Consider the following 21,979-nt stretch of genomic DNA (forward strand, 5'->3'; position numbering starts at 1 on the left):
TTTGATCTCTGGTTCCTCTGCCTTTTCTAAAGCCAGCTTGAACATCAGGAAGTTCATGGTTCACGTATTGCTGAAGCCTGGCTTGGAGAATTTTGAGCATTACTTTACTAGTGTGTGAGATGAGTGCAATTGTGCGGTAGTTTGAGCATTCTTTGGCATTGCCTTTCTTTGGGATTGGAGTTAAAACTGACCTTTTCCAGTCCTGTGGCCACTGCTGAGTTTTCCAAATTTGCTGGCATATTGAGTGCAGGACTCTCACAGCATCATCTTTCAGGATTTGAAACAGCTCAACTGGAATTCCATCAACTCCACTAGCTTTGTTTGTAGTGATGCTTTCTAAGGCCCACTTGACTTCACATTCCAAGATGTCTGGCTCTAGATTAGTGATCACATCATCATGATTATCTGGTCATGAAGATCTTTTTTGTACAGTTCTTCCATGTATTCTTGCCACCTCTTAATATCTTCTGCTTCTGTTAGGTCCATACCATTTCTGTCCTTTATCAAGCCCATCTTTGCATGAAATGTTCCCTTGGTATCTCTAATTTTCTTGAAGAGATCTCTAGTCTTTCCCATTCTGTTCTTTTCCTCTATTTCTTTGCATTGATCGCAAATAGGTATACAAATTAAATATATAAAGGTCATTTAAAAAGGCCTTAATTTTGAAGCAACTAATAATCCAGGAAAAAATAAAAGACTCAAATGTAAAGATATTTCAGAAGGATTTTTTTTCCTTTAAAAACTGTAGGATCTTTTTTAAAATTTATTTTTAATTGAAGGATAACTGTTTTACAATATTGTGCTGGTTTCTGCCATACCATCAACATGAATCAGCCAGAGGCATACATATGTCCCATCCCTCCTGAAGCTCCTTCCCACCTCCTACTCCATCCCACCCCTCTAGGTTGTCACAGAGCACCAGTTGAGATCCTTGAGTCACACAGCAAATCCCACTGGCTCTCTATTTTACATATGGTAGTGTATATGTTTTCCTGCTCCTCTCCATTCATCCCACCCTCCCCTGCCCGTGTCCACAAACCTGTTCTCTATGTCTGTGTCTCCATTGCAGCCCTGTACAGAAGGATTTTTTAAAGCTCAGTTAACTGGTAAAATCAAGTTAAGATTTGTGATAAATCAGGAAACATTTTTGGTTTCTGCATTGATTTAAAAATAAATAACCTTCTGAAGGATCTGATCTTTTTCTCTGCTAAAGATAATGGGTTAATAGGGAATCTCTGTTTACTGAAGATACAACAAATTTCATGTTCACCAACTTGTACTGGACCGTTACCGTAATATGGCAAGTGTGTGCTTTAATATTAAGAAAGATTATCACCTGTTTCACCATTCATTAAAATTAAGCATATATAGCAAATATCATAAAACCTTTAAAAGACAAATGACTAACTGGAGGAGATATTTATAAAACATGTCAGAAACAAAATTAGCTTCTCTAATAAGCAAATAATCCCTGCAAATCTTTAAAGAAATGACCAACTCTAGGAGTGGGAAATGGAATGAACAAATGAAATACACAATCCACAGAAAAGAACAAAAACAACAGTATGCCAACATCCAAAATGATGCTCAGTGTCACTCATCACACATCAAAGAGAGCATTTTTCACCTAACAGATTCACAATTTTAAAGTCTGCTTGATGGTGTTAAGGTGAGGGGAGGGTTAGTATACATTTACAGATTACTGGGGGAAGTATAAACGGTTTAAAATTCTTTGGAAGGTAATGTGGCAATATCTATCAATTTTAAATATATACCCCCTACAACCCAACAATTTTTTGTTAGGAACTTACCTTATATATAAACTTGCCTAAGTATGCAAAGATATTAAAAGAATATTCATTTTACACTGTGTCAAAAGCCTCAAAAAAACTACATGTCCACTAGATTACAGTACAGCCATACAAAGGTAAAGCTATGAAGCTATTAGGTACACGTGTATGCTCACACACAGGGAAAAATTATGAAGCCATTAGATAGACACCCCCCCTCACTTTCAAAAGCGCAAAAAAAAACAGAGGAAAAGAATCAGCTCCCATGGGAGCTCAAGCCTTAGCAACATGGGGTCAATATATCAACAGCAGCTATAATGTTGACATGCTGCTATAAGCCATTCCTAATAAGAAGTGATCTTGTTCTCTTTGGGCCGAATTTTTGTTATTGGATTTCTCTGCATTGACGATATCGCATGTTCAAATACTTTGCTTGCCTTAAGCACATGTTGCCATCTCTCTACCCCAGAGCACACTAAGAGGGAGGAACGGCATTTCCAAGCTTCAACAACCAAGACTGCATATAGCTGATATATTGCAAATTCACCCTCTTAAATCTAGCCAATTGGGTCAAAGAGCCCACTAAAATTGAAAGAGATTCTTCTAAATATGAATGGGCATCTCAACTCTTAATCCTATCCTGTGCAAATGGTTTCATATAGCCTGTGGCCATCTATGTAGGCAGGAGGAAACATATGTAAATAGAAAGTTACTCTAAATGCAGAAAGGGAGAAGCAGCAGGAAAGACAAACCCAAACTTGGCTCTATTTCAGAATAAAAAATGAAGCCTACCACATACAGAGGATAGGGGAAACATGAACACAATGAAGCCACCGGAAGGCGAGAGTAAGAAATGTGTGTGTGTTCAGTCACTCAGTTGGGTCCGTCTCTCTGTGATCCGATTGACAGTAGCCCACCAGGCTTCCCTGTTCATGGGATTTCCCAGGCAAGAATACTGGAGTGGGTCTCCATTTCCCCCTCCAGAGGATCTTCGAGATCCAGGGATCAAACCTTCAAGTCTTCTGTATTGGCAGGCACATTCTTTACCACTGAGCCACCTGGGAATCTCCAAGGGCTTGGTAATATAAATTTCTATCAGTCTATGTACTTATCAAGACTTCAGGACAGCTCTGTTTGGTTTGGGTTGGTCTGATGTCTACAATAGGTAAAATAAAAGATCTTTGTGGTTTAAAAGCACTTCAGCTCAAACTTCTATGGAAGATTTTCCCTTAGCTAAGATTTATCACCCCAAGATTTACTACTGGATTTTCTAGCTCTGGGCACAGAACACAATGTTAGCACATGACACTAGTTCTGCCATCCCGCCAACAGCAACAACTGCCCAAAAACACATGCCTCCAAAACTAGGAGAAATCCCACATTTTGAAAGTCACAGCATCAAAAGGAACACAGCTCATCATCATTAGTGTAACCATCATTCCTTCCTACTGCCTTCTCAGTCATGTTTAATGAAAGTAACAAAAGAACTTTTAAAATATCACAATCAATGAAAGGCAAGGACGGGGTCAAACTGTGGATTCTGCAGGCCTAATGTAGACAGTCTACTTCTTAAAAGGCTTTTGGAAGGAAAGATTCTCAGTAACAGTGATACTTATTAACACTCAACAGTGGTCCTCTGTGTTTTCACCAAAAATCTAAGAGCCTAGAATTTTCAATGTTTTCAGATTCTCTGGCTCTACCTAGGATAATCAATTAACTTGATAATCAATTAACTACTCTTTAGCCGATGTCTAACATGACAGACTGGTAAGGCCATCAATCCTTACATATTCTATCTGCCTCTGTCAGACAGATTCTGTTTCTAGGGAAGATAACAAGCTGATGTTTAGTAACCCCAAACCCCAGTAATTTCTTAAAGAGCAAATCACTGCCTTTCCGTGAGGCCCAGTCATTAAGAATCTCCCTTTCAATGTATGGAATGCAGGTTTGAAGGAGAAACCAAGATCCCAAATGCCACGGGGCAACTAAGCCTACACAGCACCAACTCCTAAGCCTGTGCACTCTAGAGGCTGTGCTCCACAAGAGAAGGCTATGCACTGGAACAAAGATCTAGCACAGCCAAAAATAAAGAGTAAATAAAAAACTTAATAGTCAATCTTTGCCTCTAAATACATGTTTAAAAACAGTGAACTCTAGGATTTATCATAATTTTCTCTCAGCCTCGTCCCCCACCACCTCTCAAAAAAGGCTAGTATTGAACTCACTGAAATAAAGATACTGATACTAGCATCTTTAGGCCCAACTGTGGTTGCCAACTAAGAATCCTAAAAGGTTCTTGGGAAGGGATATACTCAGACCCACAAATCTTATATCTTTTTGCAACTTTTTGATAACTGTAAAGAGACCTCCAAGGAACCATGACTGAGACTGGTAGCCAGAAGATTTTCTTTAACCGAGCACCTCTGGGATATGAAAATTTGGGGAGTCAGGCATGACTGGTTAAGAAACACCTGATTTTTCAGCATAAAGCAAAATCTAGCTCCCTAACACAAAAGATTAGAAAATTTCACGTTATACATCTGCTTTTCCAAAGAGGTAAATATTTATTCCTGATTAGCAATATATGTTAACAGCAAACTTTCATGAAGAGTAATGCAGATAAGTATTAACACCTGAACCCTGCCACATGACTCATTTAATTTGCTTAAAACCATTCACAGAGAGGACAGACAGGCTAGATTTTACTTACTCGTCCTTTGCCTTGTCACAAACAACAATAACAGTGAAAATTGAAACGGATGATATCAAGAGTACTTTCCAGAGGTTGTACTGCCACTTTAATTAAGTCAAAGGCATATGTATGCAGAATAAAGCCGTTGTGAAATGAAACCAAGAAAAGGTCTAATTCAGAAAGAACATGGGTTTCTTTTTAGTCCCTTTAGCTAACGAGAGATAAAGATCAAAAAATGATACAAATCTCCATCAATAAGAACAGGGTACTCCAACCCATTTTAAGACAAACATCACGTCTCTTTGATTCCAAAGCCTAAACTTTTTGAACCCAAAGAGAAGTCAAGTGGGCAAGATGGCTAGTGACCTAGACAGACCGTGCTCTCTGGGTACTGTGGTATAGCAGGCATTACTGCCCACTTCTCCAGGTGTTATCAAAAAATACTCTCGATCGCACTGGTGCTTTTCTCAACAATTTTCCTTGCCCACAAATCTGTTATAATAGTATTAGGATAATGTAATTTAAGGGTTTTTCATCTGTTAGTGTACTGTAAGTAGGCCAAGTAGACTACAAGAGCAGAAGGGAACCAAGAGTTCAAGGGGAAGGAAATGCTTTTCCCTCTAAATTTTCACATATAACTCATTCCTAATCATGGTTGCTCTGATCCAATTGATTTTAACACTTTTCTCCACATGGAACTAAAGTGGTTACTTTAGGGGAGAAATTAATCCAGCTCCTCCTGCCTTGCCAAGGCTTTTTTTCATCAGAGGGTGACTAACTTCAGTAAGAGCATTTACAGTATCCCCAGGGCTTCTTTTCCTTTAAAAAAAAAAAAAAAATTGAGAGACCACCCTTATCAGACACCCCTCATTGGAAGCTCTGCAAACAAGTTCTGTTCCTTATAGAATGGTCACTCTGAAACCTAGGGTCACAGACTCTCTAAGAATTTGATTAAACTTTATTGACAGAAAAATGCACAAGCAACAAAACTCTACAGGCCAATTATGGACGCGAGTTAAGAGCTTCCAGCCTACAGAGAGACAGACTGTGGAAAGGATTCAGGTCAGTGGAGGAACGGCATCCTGAATTCTCAACGAGGACCTCTCCCTCTCTTCCTTAACCAGGAAACAGGAAAATTGGGAACACTAGTTCCTGAGTATAAGGGGTTCCACTTGTGGGCAATGTTGGCCTGGGGACTTCTCTCTGGCCCGGAGAAACTGACTGAGAACTGCCCGGCTGGTAGGGTCTTTCTTTCCCCTCTCCTTTCAGAGGTGTCAGACATGCCCCATGGGTTTTTAGACTCTACCAAACCTAAGGAGTATTTCTGTCATCTTCTCTCTCCCTTTACACATCCCAGGCATTTTCCTCAATGAAATTCTTATACCTCTAATCCTATCTTGGGGTCTGTTAGAAGGAGGAGCCAAACTACACACTTGCAATTGCTGCTGTCTCCACAGAGACCTGAGGAAAGCACCCTGGAGTCTTCAGTCCTCAATCTGGCACTGCATTCCAACACAGACACAACACCCCTTGAGAAAATAACTTCTTACACACACCCAGTGTGATAAAGCCCCTGGAAGCCAACAGATTGATGGTGTTCTGTTTACACAGATAGTTTTCAGATTTCTGCCTTCAAGTCTGAGACAAGACCTACTGAGGATAAGTATGAGAGAAATGGTATGGGAGAAATGGCCAAGAAGGCCAAATCAGTAATGTCAGGTGTACAAGAGGCCTTACCTTCATCAGGCCTGAAACTATGACCCTAACTCACACTAGAAATAACTTTCATGTTTATACAGTAGTAAACATGGAGCTGTATGTTCATAACCAAATTCTGAAAAGTGATACTATTCGACAGGAGAAGATAGTGTTAGGTCAAGTAAAAACAGCCAAAGCAAAAATCCTATTCCAAAGTATAAGTGACCTTTTGTATTCCCTAGAGAGAGTCTAACAACAGTTAGTATGAGACTCAGTTCTTAAGTGTGCCAACAGGCGCTGTTGAGCATGCAAATGCTCTATTGTTTGAGGGCCACAATACCCCAACCCAGATCAGTAGAGGCTTTTTTTAGCTTTAGGAGTTAAGTGAAATTCTGCGGTATATACAAGCGACCATGTCAGAATATAGTCATGCTGTACCACTTGTCCTAAATTATTTCTGTTCCACTGTTAACACTTAGAGCATGCGATATTAAATTATATCAACCTACCCTTTTCTCCTATCAAGACATCCAAAGATTTCTGGATTATTATTTTTCAGTTAGTATTGTGATGAAACACAATACTAACTTATTATAAAATAAGACAGAGAAGGAGAAATCATTTTAATTAGCTTTCTCTTAAAATTCTCAAAGAGCAAAATAACCAAGTTCTTTGTTTTCCAACTTTTCCCCCCCTTTATTCTTGGTTTATAATACTAAACTCTTAATGGCAAAGAAGCAAAGCCCACTGAACTAGTTTACCAACACATCTGAAGCAAATCATAGTCCTAACTTCTATTTTAACTAAGCATGACAACCAGGTGATTAAGTAGCTTTCCAAACTACCAGAGCAGCAGGCACTCGCATAGAATGCTGTTAAATCAGCACTTCATAAATCGTGCAGGCTCCTGCCCATTCAGATGCTCTCTCTATGCAGAATCGGCAGTCTAATGCTGGCTCTTCCAAGCATTATAAAATCGTCACTCTGCTAACCCAACTCACTGTTCAGACGGATCTTCTTGAATGCAGCCTTTATTACAACCTCACTGCTGCTTCCTACACTGAAGGAATACCATGTTTGCAGGTCAGGAGTTCTTCTTTCTCGCTTTATTATAATCGGGGGTCTTACAACGACCCCGATATTATTACAAAGCACGCTGCTTTATAACAGTAAAGCTTCTGGAAAACCCAAACAAAAGACACGTCACCCGGTGACGTCAGCCTATATACAGTTCTGTGTGGTCGCAGCACATAAGCAAATCCATTCTTGTGCCGTTTCTCGGAAAAGCTTTTCAGTAAATGCACTCATGCTGCTCCAGGAGCTCTTCTCTGCAACAAGCCGCCCATCTGCCATCAACAAGTTAAGACCGAGAGAACTAACGGCTGCGGAAAGGAGAGTCTGAAGCTTTGATTAACCAGCTGAGCAGTTACAGGAGGACGAAATTAATAACTTATAATCAAAACTGATTTAGGGGATCAGAGTGGTCAAAGAAAATGAAACCAATGCTTTCGAGAGGAATATCCTAAGGAAAAACAACTCGCCCTGGTGGATTTCAATTTTACTTGGAAAGCCTGGGACACAGAAAACAGGAAACTGGTCAAAGGCTCCTGCATGTTAGAGCCTTTTACAGACTCACTGCGTTGAGTCTGACAACCAAGACTGAATGCAGCCTCCAATGTGCTCAGAAGAATGGGTAAGTCCATGTATTTAATGTGTCTTGTACAGTCAGCAAGGAGTCACGCTTTTAAAATAAGCCATTGAATTCACATTTTATGAGAGAAATTACTTGTCACATTTTTGGATTTTGAGGTTTAGGTAAAATATATTCTGCTGATGACAGGATGTGTTGTATCTCCTTTCTTAATGGTTTTAAGTTTTGTTCTAGTCATACTAACAAGGTTAGTTTTTCTATAGCAAATGAAAAAATAAGTTATACGTGAAATCTTTTGCCATAATGTTGTTGTTGTTGTTTTTTAAAAGCCCGTATGCTCTGCTGAAAAATATTCTATCTTCTTGTTTTCCTTAAATTATATTCTGCAGGCTTACATTTCAAGTGGCCATTAGGGGCCCCTATGCTAGCAGCAATATATGCAATGAGTATGGTTTTAAAAATGCTGCCTGCGCTGGGTATGGCATGTCCACCCAAATGCCGCTGTGAGAAGCTGCTCTTCTACTGCGACTCTCAGGGCTTCCACTCAGTGCCAAACACCACAGACAAGGGCTCTCTGGGCCTGTCCCTGAGGCACAATCACATCACAGAGCTCGAAAGGGATCAATTTGCCAGCTTCAGTCAACTCACCTGGCTCCACTTAGACCACAATCAAATATCAACAGTAAAAGAAGATGCTTTTCAAGGACTATATAAACTTAAGGAATTAATCTTGAGCTCCAACAAAATATTTTATTTGCCAAACACAACTTTTACCCAACTGATTAACCTGCAAAATTTGGACCTGTCTTTTAATCAGCTGTCATCTCTGCACCCAGAGCTCTTCTATGGCCTCCGGAAGCTGCAGACCTTGCATTTACGGTCCAACTCCCTGCGGACTATCCCAGTACGCCTGTTCTGGGACTGTCGTAGTCTGGAGTTTCTGGATTTGAGCACAAACCGTTTGCGAAGTTTGGCTCGCAATGGATTTGCGGGATTAATCAAACTGAGAGAGCTTCATCTAGAGCACAACCAGCTGACGAAGATTAATTTTGCTCATTTCCTACGGCTAAGCAGTCTGCACACGCTCTTCTTACAATGGAACAAAATTAGCAACTTGACATGTGGGATGGAGTGGACCTGGGGCACTTTAGAAAAACTAGACTTGACTGGAAATGAAATAAAAGCCATCGATCTGACAGTATTTGAAACAATGCCTAATCTTAAAATACTCCTCATGGATAACAACAAGTTAAACAGCCTTGATTCCAAGATCTTAAACTCCCTTAGGTCCCTCACAACCGTTGGCCTCTCTGGCAATCTGTGGGAATGCAGCCCTCGAATATGTGCTTTGGCCTCCTGGCTGGGCAGTTTCCAAGGTCGGTGGGAGCATTCCATCCTATGCCACAGCCCTGACCACACCCAGGGAGAGGATATACTAGACGCAGTCCATGGATTTCAGCTCTGCTGGAATTTATCAACCACTGTCACTGCCATGGCTACAACTTATAAAGATCCAACCACTGAATATACAAAAAGAATAAGCTCATCAAGTTACCATGTGGGAGACAAAGAAATCCCAACTACTGCAGGCATAGCAGTTACTACTGAGGAACACTTCCCGGAACCAGACAATGCCATCTTCACTCAGCGGGTAATTACAGGAACAATGGCTTTATTGTTTTCTTTCTTTTTTATTATTTTTATAGTGTTCATCTCCAGGAAGTGCTGCCCTCCCACTTTAAGAAGAATTAGGCAGTGCTCAATGATTCAGAACCACAGGCAGCTCCGATCCCAAACACGACTCCATATGTCAAACATGTCAGACCAAGGACCATATAATGAATATGAACCTACCCATGAAGGACCCTTCATCATCATTAATGGTTATGGACAGTGCAAGTGTCAGCAGCTGCCATATAAAGAATGTGAAGTATAATATCTACCCATCATCAAAAATTACATCAGATAAGTAACCTATTTTACATAGTAGGGGCTAAATACATATCTAATTTTTACCAATGGTGACATTAAGCCTAATTTTTCCAAACCAAGTGGAGACTTAGGTTTCTGATGTGTTGAAGTATTTTTAATTTTTTTTAAATGAAACCATATTTTAAGTGTTAAATGAAGCAATGCTCACATTAATTTGCACTCTTGTGGGAAAGTCTAAAAATGCTTACTTCAAAATAAGACATTTCATGTATGTAATTATAAACTATGTGTGTAAACATTTACACTAAGGTCTCCATATGCTATTTTTTTCTACTGAAAACAGTTTGGAAAGACGCTACTGAGCAGAAAGAGATATGGATCAATACTTGTTTGATCATTGCTCTCCACCCCAAGTACCACAACTGGCTTGCTGCTTAAAAGGAGACTTAGCAAAGTTCTCTTGTATGATAATTTGGAATTTACTTAAACCTACAATTTAATGCCAGTCTGGGGGGTAGAATTTTATGTATGCTGAAGACTGGTCAATATTAAACACTCTTCTTCCAGAGTTTTTGCCTGGGTTAGTAGGTATTATCAAAGTCCATATCATGAAATTAGAACCCTTTATGTAATTCTAATAAGCTGAGTGACTCTTTAATATATATAAACAATGAATCCAAGTGATTGTGAAAAGGTCTCATTACAATGAAATCAATTCTAAATAATGACACTGACTTCGTATCATATCTCTAGTTTGACTTATAATGGACATGTTGATTTTTGTGGCATTTAGATAATTATTTTAAACTAGTGTTACATTATCACTTTACTAATTGGTTTACTAAATCCTATACTTACATTTATATGTGAAAAAAGATTTAGAAATTATTTTGGAGAGAAAGGAGATAAACTGAGTCAATTCAACAATCTTATGACCAGCTTCTCACTCTAGCCTGAAAGCACACACACAAATACACCCTCACTCCCTGTCTCTCTCTCCCTCCTCTCCCCTCCCGGTCCCCCTCCCCTCAACTGTCATGATCAAAGATGCCTTGACAAAGGGGTTTAAACCTCCTTCCTCTGCCTTTCCTTGATCTTCAAGCCTCAAAAGGCCAAATTAAAAATAACTGGCTAGCAACATGCATAACACTGTTCTTGTTAGAATATATTTTAAAAGAACCATTTTTAAAAAGTACTTTCTAAGTATTACATGCTGAATTTTGACCTTTTAATGGATATCAATTCTTACTGTTTAAGAGCAGGTCCTTCTAAGTAAAGGGAACACAGATTTGAAGCAAATCTTCTCATGGCAGAACACTCCACATGCCTATGCAGCCACACAGTGGTAACCCGAAGGAGGTGAGGGGATGAGAGAAAGGCAGCATTTTGAAATCTGACTCTCCCTGAAACAGGTTAGCAAAGTTAAAAGGAAGCAAAGCAAATGGGCAACTATACATGATCTGAATCAAATAGGGCAAAGGCCCTGGGACCTGCAGCTGGAAAGGGGTTAGGGGGGAGATTCTGTTATTAATATAAATGTTCAGCAATTTAAAAATGATAATGATATCACATTTCTTGTGTAGAAAAGAGCCACAAGTATTTTGTTTATTCAATTATGATTTCCCCAGAGAGACTATGACATATTTATGATTTAGATATAAGTTACCAATTCATACAGAATTTTTCCATAAATGAGGTTCCATGTATGTACTAACAAAAACCATGAAATTAGACAACTGACTTGATTTTTAGAAGATGAAAACTGACACTTGCTGATGAAGAAAAAAAGGCATAAATTCTTAGAGAAAATCATTACCATAAAAAAAGTTATCCTTTACTTCATTCAAGGCGTATTTCTTCCCAGGATGGAACTGAAACATGTTAAGACTATAGTTTAACCCATGAGATTTAATACTGAAAGATGTCTACCTACATTTCAAAGAAAATGTGTCTCAGTAAAAAGCAGACAAGATTTCAAATTACAGTAAAAATGTGCTCTCTACAGTTTCTAAGGTGGGCAGATTCGTTTGCTAAAGTCTCAGTCCACCTCAGCAGATCTTGAGCAGTGAGCATTTCATCTCTTAATAAAACTAGACCCTAGGCCTGCCTGGGCAAGGACAGAAGCTGATTTCCCGGCACAGAGCACAGCTCACACTTAAAGCCCCTGTAACAAATGAGAGCTCCACAAGCTAAAATTTACCAACCCATTTATCAGGATAATCATGGCCATTTGTAAGGGAACAGCTTTGTCACAATACAATTGGTTCTTAGACATACAAGATGCCACTAACTCTGGAGGATAGCAGAGTAGTTTCCATCATTTCAACCACAACCCAAAATTAACGGAAACTGTGAGCAGAAGAGTGAGAAATATTGGCTGGGAATCCCCACATTAATCCTAAAGATTACATTAGTAAAATGGACCATCAGTCGGCAAAATCCTTAATGTACATAGGAAAGTAAATTGGAAAATCAAGCCATTCAGTAATTCAGGGGAACAGCATAGCCAAGGCCACCAAGGCATACTTTTCAGTTGAAAAATAACAGATTTTTTTGGCCCTTCATCTTTTGGGCAATGCTCTCTGAGAAAAGTGAATAACAGTGCCAAACAGCGCTTTCCTTTTCCATTTAAAGAGCAAACTTCCCTTTTCAAATGCCTATAGAAGGCAAGATTCCTTTTAATTTTGGTCTATTTGTGTTTCTGTATCAACACAGGTTTGAAGATGAGACTGTTAGTCATATGTGCTCTCTTTACCAACTGGTTCGGGTGGAAGAGCATCACAACTACACTGCAGATGCTGGCAATATAATGTTAGGCCTTTTGTTTTTTACTGTCTTAATCTCTTCAATTCCCCCATCCCCCCTTTTTCATTTTCAAGATTAGAAGAAAATGACCACTTGAAAACCAGAAAAATAAATCTCTGGAAAAAGGAAGCTAACAAAGGGTCTGATACTGCCCACCTAGTAACCAATAGCTAATTTGGAATTACTTATATTCATTTCTGTAGCTTGCCAGGATTTCAATCACCTTTCTGAAATTAGAGTGAGCTGATAAATTTACAAATGCATACAACTCAGAGAATACCCACTGCCAACAACAAACAGCAAAAATACTAATTTTTAAGCCAAAAATCTGCACTAACACATGTAATTTCTTAATGTGGCTAAGTTAATTTCTGTACCAATTCAATGAATGGAACTGACTAAACGTCCCAACTCTACTAATTATTAAAATCCATCTGCTTATTCTAATGCTAGTCACCAAGATCTAGACTCTTTCCAATAAAAATGAGCCCTACCTATGTAGCACTAGGTCTTAATTCTAAATTCAAAACAAGCGTACCATTTTCTTTAGGCATACCTCCTCTACACAACAGTGGGGGGTTGGAGACTATAAATGCCCTATACTCTCTAAAGTATGGATATCAATATGAAATTTTGAAATATTATTTTTACATGATCATTTTCCTAATAAAGCAATACAGTGACAGACCTGACTCAAAAATCTGTTTGGGGATGCTTTTTATACCTTACAGGTTAAACTGCTTCAACTAGAAAAAGATAAAAGAGATGAAGATAGATAATTAAATATTTCTGTTCCTAACCTAGGGCAAACACGTAGTACTTAATTTAAGGTCAAAACAAATCGTCAATGGCTATTTAAGCTTTCATATCGCTATTGCAAACATTCTGGAAATGTCTGCTGCTCCTGCAATTAACCTGTTCCTCCTTGGTAATTTTTAAAAGCCTAACTATGGAATGTTTGATGAACCTTCCGACCAACATTGAAACTGGAAACTAAAAGTACAGTCCAAACATATTGTGTTCAATCACCCTAAGAGCCATTTTTTGTGGGAGTGGTAGGGGGATAGGGTAGGGTGGGAGGTGGTCAAGTGGGTTGGCGGGGGAAGGGAGAAGAAAATACTATTATACTGGGGTAGGGGGTAACCAAGTGCAGTGTACAGGGAAGTTTTGTTATTAAAATTGTGTATACTGTAAAAAGTGAACGTCTATTTTTTCCTGAAGCTTTTCCTTGGGAACCTATCAATTTTGACATGTGAAACTTGAAAAATCATTTATGACAGATACAGAAACCTTAAATGAACAGTTGTTTTGTACCATGTTCTCTATAATGCCAAATGTGCCAGCTGGAAATAGGGCAGCTAATCATCACCTGTCTTCATTCAAAGACAGGCAAAAAACTAGGCCAAGAAGTAAAGCGGGGGAGGGGGGCTGGCAAAAAACCACCCAGCTGATAAACAACAGTCATACAATAAGAAGCTGCTCTATCACAAGCTTTTGCTACTGGACAAACAGCTGTCTATGGGGCTCACCAGGCCCAAGGCTGGCCACCATCCCCCACCCCTCTAACATTCGTGTTCTGCCACAGCCTGGGGAACCTCAAAAATGTACTCAATTGCCTATACCCAGCAAACAGCAATTTGGCCTCTATCTCAGGGATCTGTTAGTATACATCCTGGCAGTACCTTGCACACCACTCCTGGAAGGAAAGTCCACGGGTGCTGACCATGCTGAGGTCTCTAGGATCCCTACATGATCCACCCTGTCCCAGACAGCAGGTCAGTAAGTAGGGATAGAGGAAAGAAAGGGAATATTTTTAACCAATCTCTCCTTGCTTGGCATAAACATCCCGAGGACAGGGCACTTTGCCTGGGCATCACTGGGGTCAGAAGCTAAGCTGGCCTTGAGAACTGACTGCCACAGGTCGCCATACCTGCCAGGATGACCTTAACAGCTCTCCAGACCAGCAGTGCAGCAAGACCAGAGAGGCAGGAACAAACATCCAGGGATGAGGAGATCAGAGGGGCTACACCAAGAGAGTTCTTACACCAAGAACCTCAGCAGTAATTAGAGCAGAGGCAGGAAGCACAATACAAAATTTGACTGTCAAACTCACTCACTAAAGGGCACAGGTGATTGTGGTTTCAAGTTACACAAAAGAAATGAGATCCTATCCTTTATGGAGTTAAAAGCAGAGTTTATTAACATAATTCTCGTACATTTTAATCTTGAAAATCCCATGTAAAGCTACATCTGATTTCTTTATCAGTTATTTTAATTAGTTTTGCCTGTATGCCACAGCATTCTCAGGTTCCCACTCAGATTTATAATAGAATTCTTCAAGGTCTGTTTAAAGAGATTTTTTTCTTTCTTTAAATATATCTAACCAGCTGGGTACTCTGGTCTCCCTTAGAGAGACAAAATGTACTACAAATTGTCTTTTACAAAGAAAGAAAAGGAAAAAGAGGTGAAAATTCACAGCTATTCCCAACATCTCCCCATAGCATGAGTTCCTCATCACTAGACAATGTTTTGGGAACAGTCTTAGGGACCGATGCTGAACCTCCCTGAAGCCCTATCTGAAGGAGACATTAAAGAGCAAGAAATCTCCAAAGGCAAGTACAATGAAACATGCTATCCTGTAGAGCCCACAAACTGAATATACCACCTTTTATACACAGAGGACCAAGAGCAAAGGTAGCCCAGGCCTCCTGGCTAGAAACCCAACATGACGGAGCACCTATGAACAACCACCACCAAATCTGAAGGCCGGGGCCAATGGCTACACCACCACAAAAGAGAAAAGGCTCTTTCCTCATTCGGGAACCAGATTTTAAAACTGCGGCCCCAGGGACAATTTCCAAAGACTTTTCACAGCTTCCATTTCCTTGAAGAGACTTCACCAAGAACCACAGTGAAGAGAAGCAAAAATGTCATAACTTGACTGAATATCAATTCACAATTGTGCTCAGTGCACAAAAACTCCACCTTTATGCCCTAGTATTTCTACCAAACACACACACACACAATCTCCAGTTTGCATTTTCTGGAAAACCATAAGATAAAAACTCTATAGCCATTTATATGTGTCATTATCATGAGAACCAAAAATGTTCCCCTGGCCTTGCTGCCAAATATTATACATAGAAGGCAACTGCTCAGCACCTCAACATCTCTGAAAGCAATGTGTTTATTATTTACATAAGGTCTACTTCTATAAACTCAAAGAAATTGAGTATTCACACACAGAGAATGGTTGAAATACCGATGTAAAAAGGTCAAAGGCAGGGGTCGAGGATGTTTCATAGGGTGCCAAGAATTTCTTGAAACTATATTGTGAATATTGCGTATGAATCTAGAAATTTTACCAGATCCTAAACCATTTTGGTTATCTCACCCAAAAAGCCCTAACAGAGTATTCTAGTATACACTAGTTTGGCTTTGATCTTCCTGGTAGCCAGGGAAAAGAACAAAATCAACAGCTTTCATCTGATAAAGGAAGCACATCAGTTTATTTGGGGGGAATGATACAAATGCAAAAGTCTGAACTGCCTTTAAAAAAGAGCCAGCTGTAAGAACAATAAGGAAACATGTCAGTACTTCCAAGGAGCTTTTACAGAATAGGTAAAAAGTTGATGTTTTTCACATCAACTCTTGAAAAAACTATGGAAAAGCAGGCTACGCACACATGATGCATGCTCTGTAGTATGAGCTAGCCTCTGTGGTGACCCAAGGCAAGAGCCTATAAAGTCAGCAGGAATGAATATGTATCCAACTTGGAAGTACAGTTTGCATTTCCTCCTTATAATATCCCTGGGACCTAAGCTAGAGTGTTCATCAAATAGGGACATCCAGTAACTTCCTAACCTACCATTACATTATAAATCTTCCAGTCTAGGAGTACAATTTAAAAATCTTTCACTACATCATGAATGAAGAGAAGCACATTTCATGCACCTCTAGTTATGTTGATGATAATCATAAAGAATGATTTGGATAAGAATCTATAAGATGATTATCAATTTCCTAAGAAAGAACACACTTAAAAAGATAAAGCATTCACTAGTGTGAATAGCTGTCAGAAATTTAACTGTCTTTAAATGTAAAACTCATTCTGTATGTCATTAGCAAAACCTTCTACCTTCAACAAGAGCAAATAGACACCTGTGATTAGAGACCTGCTCCACACTTGGGCCTGTCACGCTGGACAAGTTCATCAACTTTACTGTGCCTTGGGTCTCTAACGCCTAAGATGGAATTAATAGTAGTAACAAGCAAAAGGGAATTTAACACATGCAAAGTCCTGAGAAGAGGCTGGCACAAAGTAAATATTTAACAAATATTTGCTATTTTTAATAACAATATGTGAGAACTAGATGTGACAGATCCATCTTTAATCCCATTAAAGACATATTAGGGGAAAAAAAAAGACATATTAGGCTCCTGAGTTGCTCCCAGAAACTCTCTACTTTCCAGTATTACTTTCTACACTAAGTTAACATACGGTATCCAAAATGAAGACTGTTAATTAGCAAGAGCTTTTAATAAGCCAACAATCTGGATACACTTCTTATACCTAATACTAATATAGAACTGACCACATTATCTCAGTCAAATAATCTGCTTTATATAAATGTTCTATTAGACAAAGCATTACTCTGATTTGGCTTTATGAATCAAGGCTAAATTTAAAGATTTAGAATTCCTAATCCCAAAAGTCCTTCTGAGTAAGGCACTTAAAAATCAAGTAATTATATAGGCCAACACATATTATCCATTATCATAAACAGATACTATTTTTCAAAAGAAATATAAAATAATCTCATTGATAGCCTCTGACCATTTTATTTTAGGACAAAATACGTAACTGAGGATTAAGGATCACTATTATGTCGGGGCTTTTCTGCTTAGGAAAAACATACTTCAAGTTTATGTCTAATTTAGGAACCAGCCCATCCAATTGTGGAGGATTTGGGTCCTAGGCAGATCTGCCAGAACTACTGAGAGGTCTGATCAAGTGAAGTATGAGAATTTTAAAACAAAGATAACCTATCAGTCAGAGAATATGTTCCATGATTGCTGGCCAGTGATCCTCCATATTACCAAAATCTCTGTTAAACATAAAACTTGCACGAATTAACCTCTCAGAATGAAGACCTACATTTGGTCATATCAAAGCCTATAGATCATGTGGCCCAGATTTTTCAATTCAAGAACTTCTTTCTTGATATTCTCTTTTCAAGATCACTATCTGGTTTATCCAACAAGGCAAACTGGTATATCTGCTCCTTTACCTGTAACTTTTATGCACTTTCCCACATCTCTTGACCCTAATTGCTCTCTTTCCTCTTTTACAACCGCATTCCACTTCTCTTCATGCTTTCCAAAACTCGAAAGGTAAGCTACTCTATTAACAGGAAGAAGTTCGACTGTCATATATCCATTGCTAAGCAACCCCTTTTAAAGAAATGGCCGTAATTTCAAAGATACTCCTTGACTCCACAAAACCAAATGCCTATCAGCTGCAAATGAATCTATACAGCGTGGGAAATACTATTAGAAACACAAGTACACATCTTGAGTTGTCTTCTTAGTCTACCCCTCCCTTTGTACAGATTCAAGTATCAAATAATATTATTCACCATTCTTATACTGTCAAAAGATAAGAAATATGAGCCATTTAAGGATTGTGACTTTTTTGCTCTTAATAAATAGCACTCACTCCAGGTCTATGACCAAATAAAATCCCTAACACTCCTCACATATTTAACATTAATAGTTATTTTGCTGGGTTTATGTGGGGGGTGGGGAATGCACCCTAGGGGATAAAGGACACAGGTATAGAGAACATGGTTCTAAAAATTTCAGAAGTATAGAGTTCTCAAGATCACAGGTGGTAATCTTTACTTCCTTCATCTGTGCTCTAAATTTTCATATATGTTTTGTCAGAATTCCATTGAATTGACAACAAAAACACTGAGCTTTCACGTGAACGTATTTTCTGCCATAGCTTTTGCTCCAAATAGAAAGACAAGAGCATTAGGCGCTTCATGCTAGGAATGTCACCCATGTCACACACTAAGAAACTGGGTCCAGAAATAACCCTGCCAATGCTACCTTCTCTCTGATCAATCTCCCTAACTCTCCCTTGAAATTCAAAAGGGAAAATGGCAGTAAGAAATAAGGAAAAAGAATATACCACCTTCAGCACACTTCTACAGGCATTCTGGGACAGTGCCAGGTCATCACATCTTCCTCATGTCTCCTGACAATCCCTTCAGGCCAGTAGGTACAAAACTGCTCTCTGACATTTGCCATCAACTTCGAACAACTACAGCCCATTTTGTTATTGTGGTAAAACTGCTAGTCTAAGATTTATCTACTCTTCTACATGAAAACCTAATAGCAGATGGTCAGGGATTTTCTTCCTTTTGATGCAGCATTCCTAAAGTGTGAAAAGACATTATAGTGCATAAGCAATACCATCATCTAGACATTCAATTTGTGCTCACTTAGAATTACACATGAGATGAATTATAGGTAGAAGTCGAAGAGTCAACTTGTAAAAGGGCTTATCTAAAATGGGCTTGACCTTCCCAGCAAAGACATCACCCTAAGTTATTACAAAAACAATTAAGCAAATATAACTGTTAAAAATACAAACCTTCTGGCTTCCCAAAATAATAATCAGTATTTTTAAGATCATGCCTTATAAACATTTTACGTCAATTTTCAAACACACATACACACTCCTCAGTTTAAACTGAAGAGAGGATGGGGGAGGGGCCTAGGGATTAGATAAAACCGATGAAACGCTATATGCTTTAGTCTAATTTATGAATTAGCATTTAAACTAATTGAATTCCAAGACCTAATATCAACTGGGAGTAAGAACACTATAGATGGCATACATTGAGAAGGGGAGGAGTGAAAAAGATTAAGATTCTGTTTTCCACATGTTAAACACTGAAATTCAAGTAGTGGATGACAAATTTAGAACAAAGATCAATGCTGGCTGGAAATATAAATTTTGAAATCATCCATGAATAGAGGAATTTTTAAGTCATAAGACTGAATGACTTCAAGGGACTGAGAGATGGAGATGGGATTCATAAAACCACACTCTTCTCCTACATCAACCTGAGAAAACTTTAAACCGTTATCTATCAAATAACAGTCAACCAAAAAAGAACGGGATGCAAGTGCAGCACCCTCCTCTCAACATCAAAATCACATGAGCAAATCACGTTCTATTGGAAAAACTAACAGGAATAAGGTCAACTTAATTCATGAAAATGAGCTGAAACTCTGCATATCAAAGGAATTGGTACTATTAAGGATCCACATTACTTTAGGAAGGGAGAATGGTTACTACTACAGTAAATCCACCATTAGTCACACCTCTAAGTATGTTCTGAAACAGATGATCCTGCCCTCAATGAGGTCTGTGTAATAAACCAAAGACTCAGTAAAAGAACAAAGATACAGTAAGAGAACATGGAACAATCAGAAAAGCAAGTTTCAATATGGGGGGAAATGTATGACTCATTTACTTGAAATACAAGGCAAGTATTCAATAAAATGATAATCATATAATGTTCTCTATCTTCATAGAGGACTGGGTTACAAAGTGTGTGCATTTATCAAAACCCATCGAATATTTAATATTTGTACTTTTTACTATATAAAATTCATCATAAAAAATTAAACTGAGACGCATGCTGTAACATTCACAGATGAAATATGCCAAGTATCTGCAACTGACTTTGAAATGAATCAAAACAATAGTAAGATGGACTTTCCTGGTGGTCCAGTTGTTAAGAATCTGGCAATGCAAGGGACACAGGTTCAATACTTGCTCCAGGAAGATTTCACATACCTGTGGGCAACTAAGCCCATGCGCGGAAACTAGTGAGTCCACGCACCACAACTACTGAGGCCCTCGGAGCCTAGAACCTATACTCTGCAACAAGGTAAGCCACTGCAATGAGAACCAAGTGCGCTGCAACTAGAGAAAGCCCGAGTGCAAAAATGAAGACCCAGCACAGTCTCCTACCCAAAAAAACTCAAAAATAAACAAAACACTAATATGATGGACACAGGAATCGGTAAATGTGATGAAGCAAATATCAAAAAATCTATCACAGAATCTACAAAATAGGTGTGTGTAAATATGCATGTTCAATTGAAAAATTCTTTCCAGTTTCTATATATGTATGAAATTTTTCATAATAAAACTTGGGGGAGAAAAGGGAATATATAATCACAAGTCTAATTTATGGTATAGGCCATCTAACACACTATTCTTCTCAACTGGAATTATAGTGTTGCATGGTGGCCAACAGTTTGAAGTCTAGAGCCAGGCTGAGTTCAAAGTGTGGTTGTGAACTTACTACACGTGCAATCTTAAATAAAGTCATTTAATCTCTCTGTCTTAACAGTATGAAGCTCATGTTTAGAAGATTAAATGGGAATGTGTGTAAAATACTCAGAACAATTCCTGGGACACAGTGACCTGTATTACTAATACTACTTCGTAATATATTTAAATAATTCAACAAGTACTTCAACTTTCACTATATGAGATGCTCAGGTGATATAGGCACTTGCCCTCAGGAGTTTATAGTTTAGTCAGAGGTTTATTTCAAAAGAGACAATAAGTAACTAATAAAAGAAGCCCCCAAATGTGAATTAGATGGTGCCACCTAGACCGCTGATGGATTTAGAAAGGGGGGTGGGGTGAGGGTGGTCACTGAAGAATGCAGTGGAGAAAACAGTCTTAAGCTAGGTACAAAAGTACAAGTAGGATTTCAATATGACTGGCTGTGGGGTGTGGCCAAAGCCTTTGATCTGACAAACTGATACCAGTAAGTGAGCAAAGGTAAGTCCAAATGCCAAGGAGCTTCAGGGACCAGGAAAGGTGCTCAGATTTAACATGGTCAACAAGAAAAGCCACTCCAGATTTGTGGAGATGACTAGAATTATGATAGTCAAAGTGGTGATTTATAAAAATGTAATTGAGCAATTTTTCTTGTTTTGCTGAGAAAAACAAAACCTATAATTTTAACTATCAGAGAAGGGCTGCAGAAGACGGATAAAAGATTTATATGAAGGACAGACAAAGGGTAAGAACCAAAGGCCAGTTGGGAAAAAAAACAAATGACTCTCTCAGAGCTTTGCTCAAGAGAAATGAGGGCAGCTCGAGGGGTAAAAATGTAAGAAATCATTCCTTCACTGCTGGTGCTGCTTCTAAGGCGCTTCAGTCGTGTCCGACTCTGTGCGACCCCACAGATGGCAGCCCACCAGGCTCCTCCGTCCCTGGGATTCTCCAGGCAAGAACACTAGAGTGGGTTGCCATTTCCTTCTTCCATGCATGAAAGTGAAAAGAAAAAGTGAAGTCACTCAGTAAATGTC

General features: G+C 38.8%; 2 protein-coding genes across 4 annotated transcripts in view; one reads left to right on the forward strand and one right to left on the reverse strand.

Moving 5' to 3' along the window:
- Positions 1 to 21,979, reverse strand: part of CTNNA1 (catenin alpha 1) — a 334,496-nt gene that overhangs the window by 55,695 nt on the left and 256,822 nt on the right. The gene's annotated exons all lie outside the window — the stretch shown is intronic.
- LRRTM2 (leucine rich repeat transmembrane neuronal 2) lies at positions 8,160 to 13,765 on the forward strand. Its single transcript, XM_040239994.1, has one exon. The coding sequence runs from the start codon at positions 8,253 to 8,255 to the stop codon at positions 9,765 to 9,767; it is 1,515 nt and encodes a 504-aa protein (XP_040095928.1). The 5' UTR covers positions 8,160 to 8,252; the 3' UTR covers positions 9,768 to 13,765.

The sequence above is a fragment of the Oryx dammah genome, unplaced genomic scaffold (assembly GCF_014754425.2).
Source record: "Oryx dammah isolate SB20612 unplaced genomic scaffold, SCBI_Odam_1.1 HiC_scaffold_5, whole genome shotgun sequence".
NCBI classification, from domain to species: Eukaryota; Metazoa; Chordata; class Mammalia; order Artiodactyla; family Bovidae; genus Oryx; species Oryx dammah.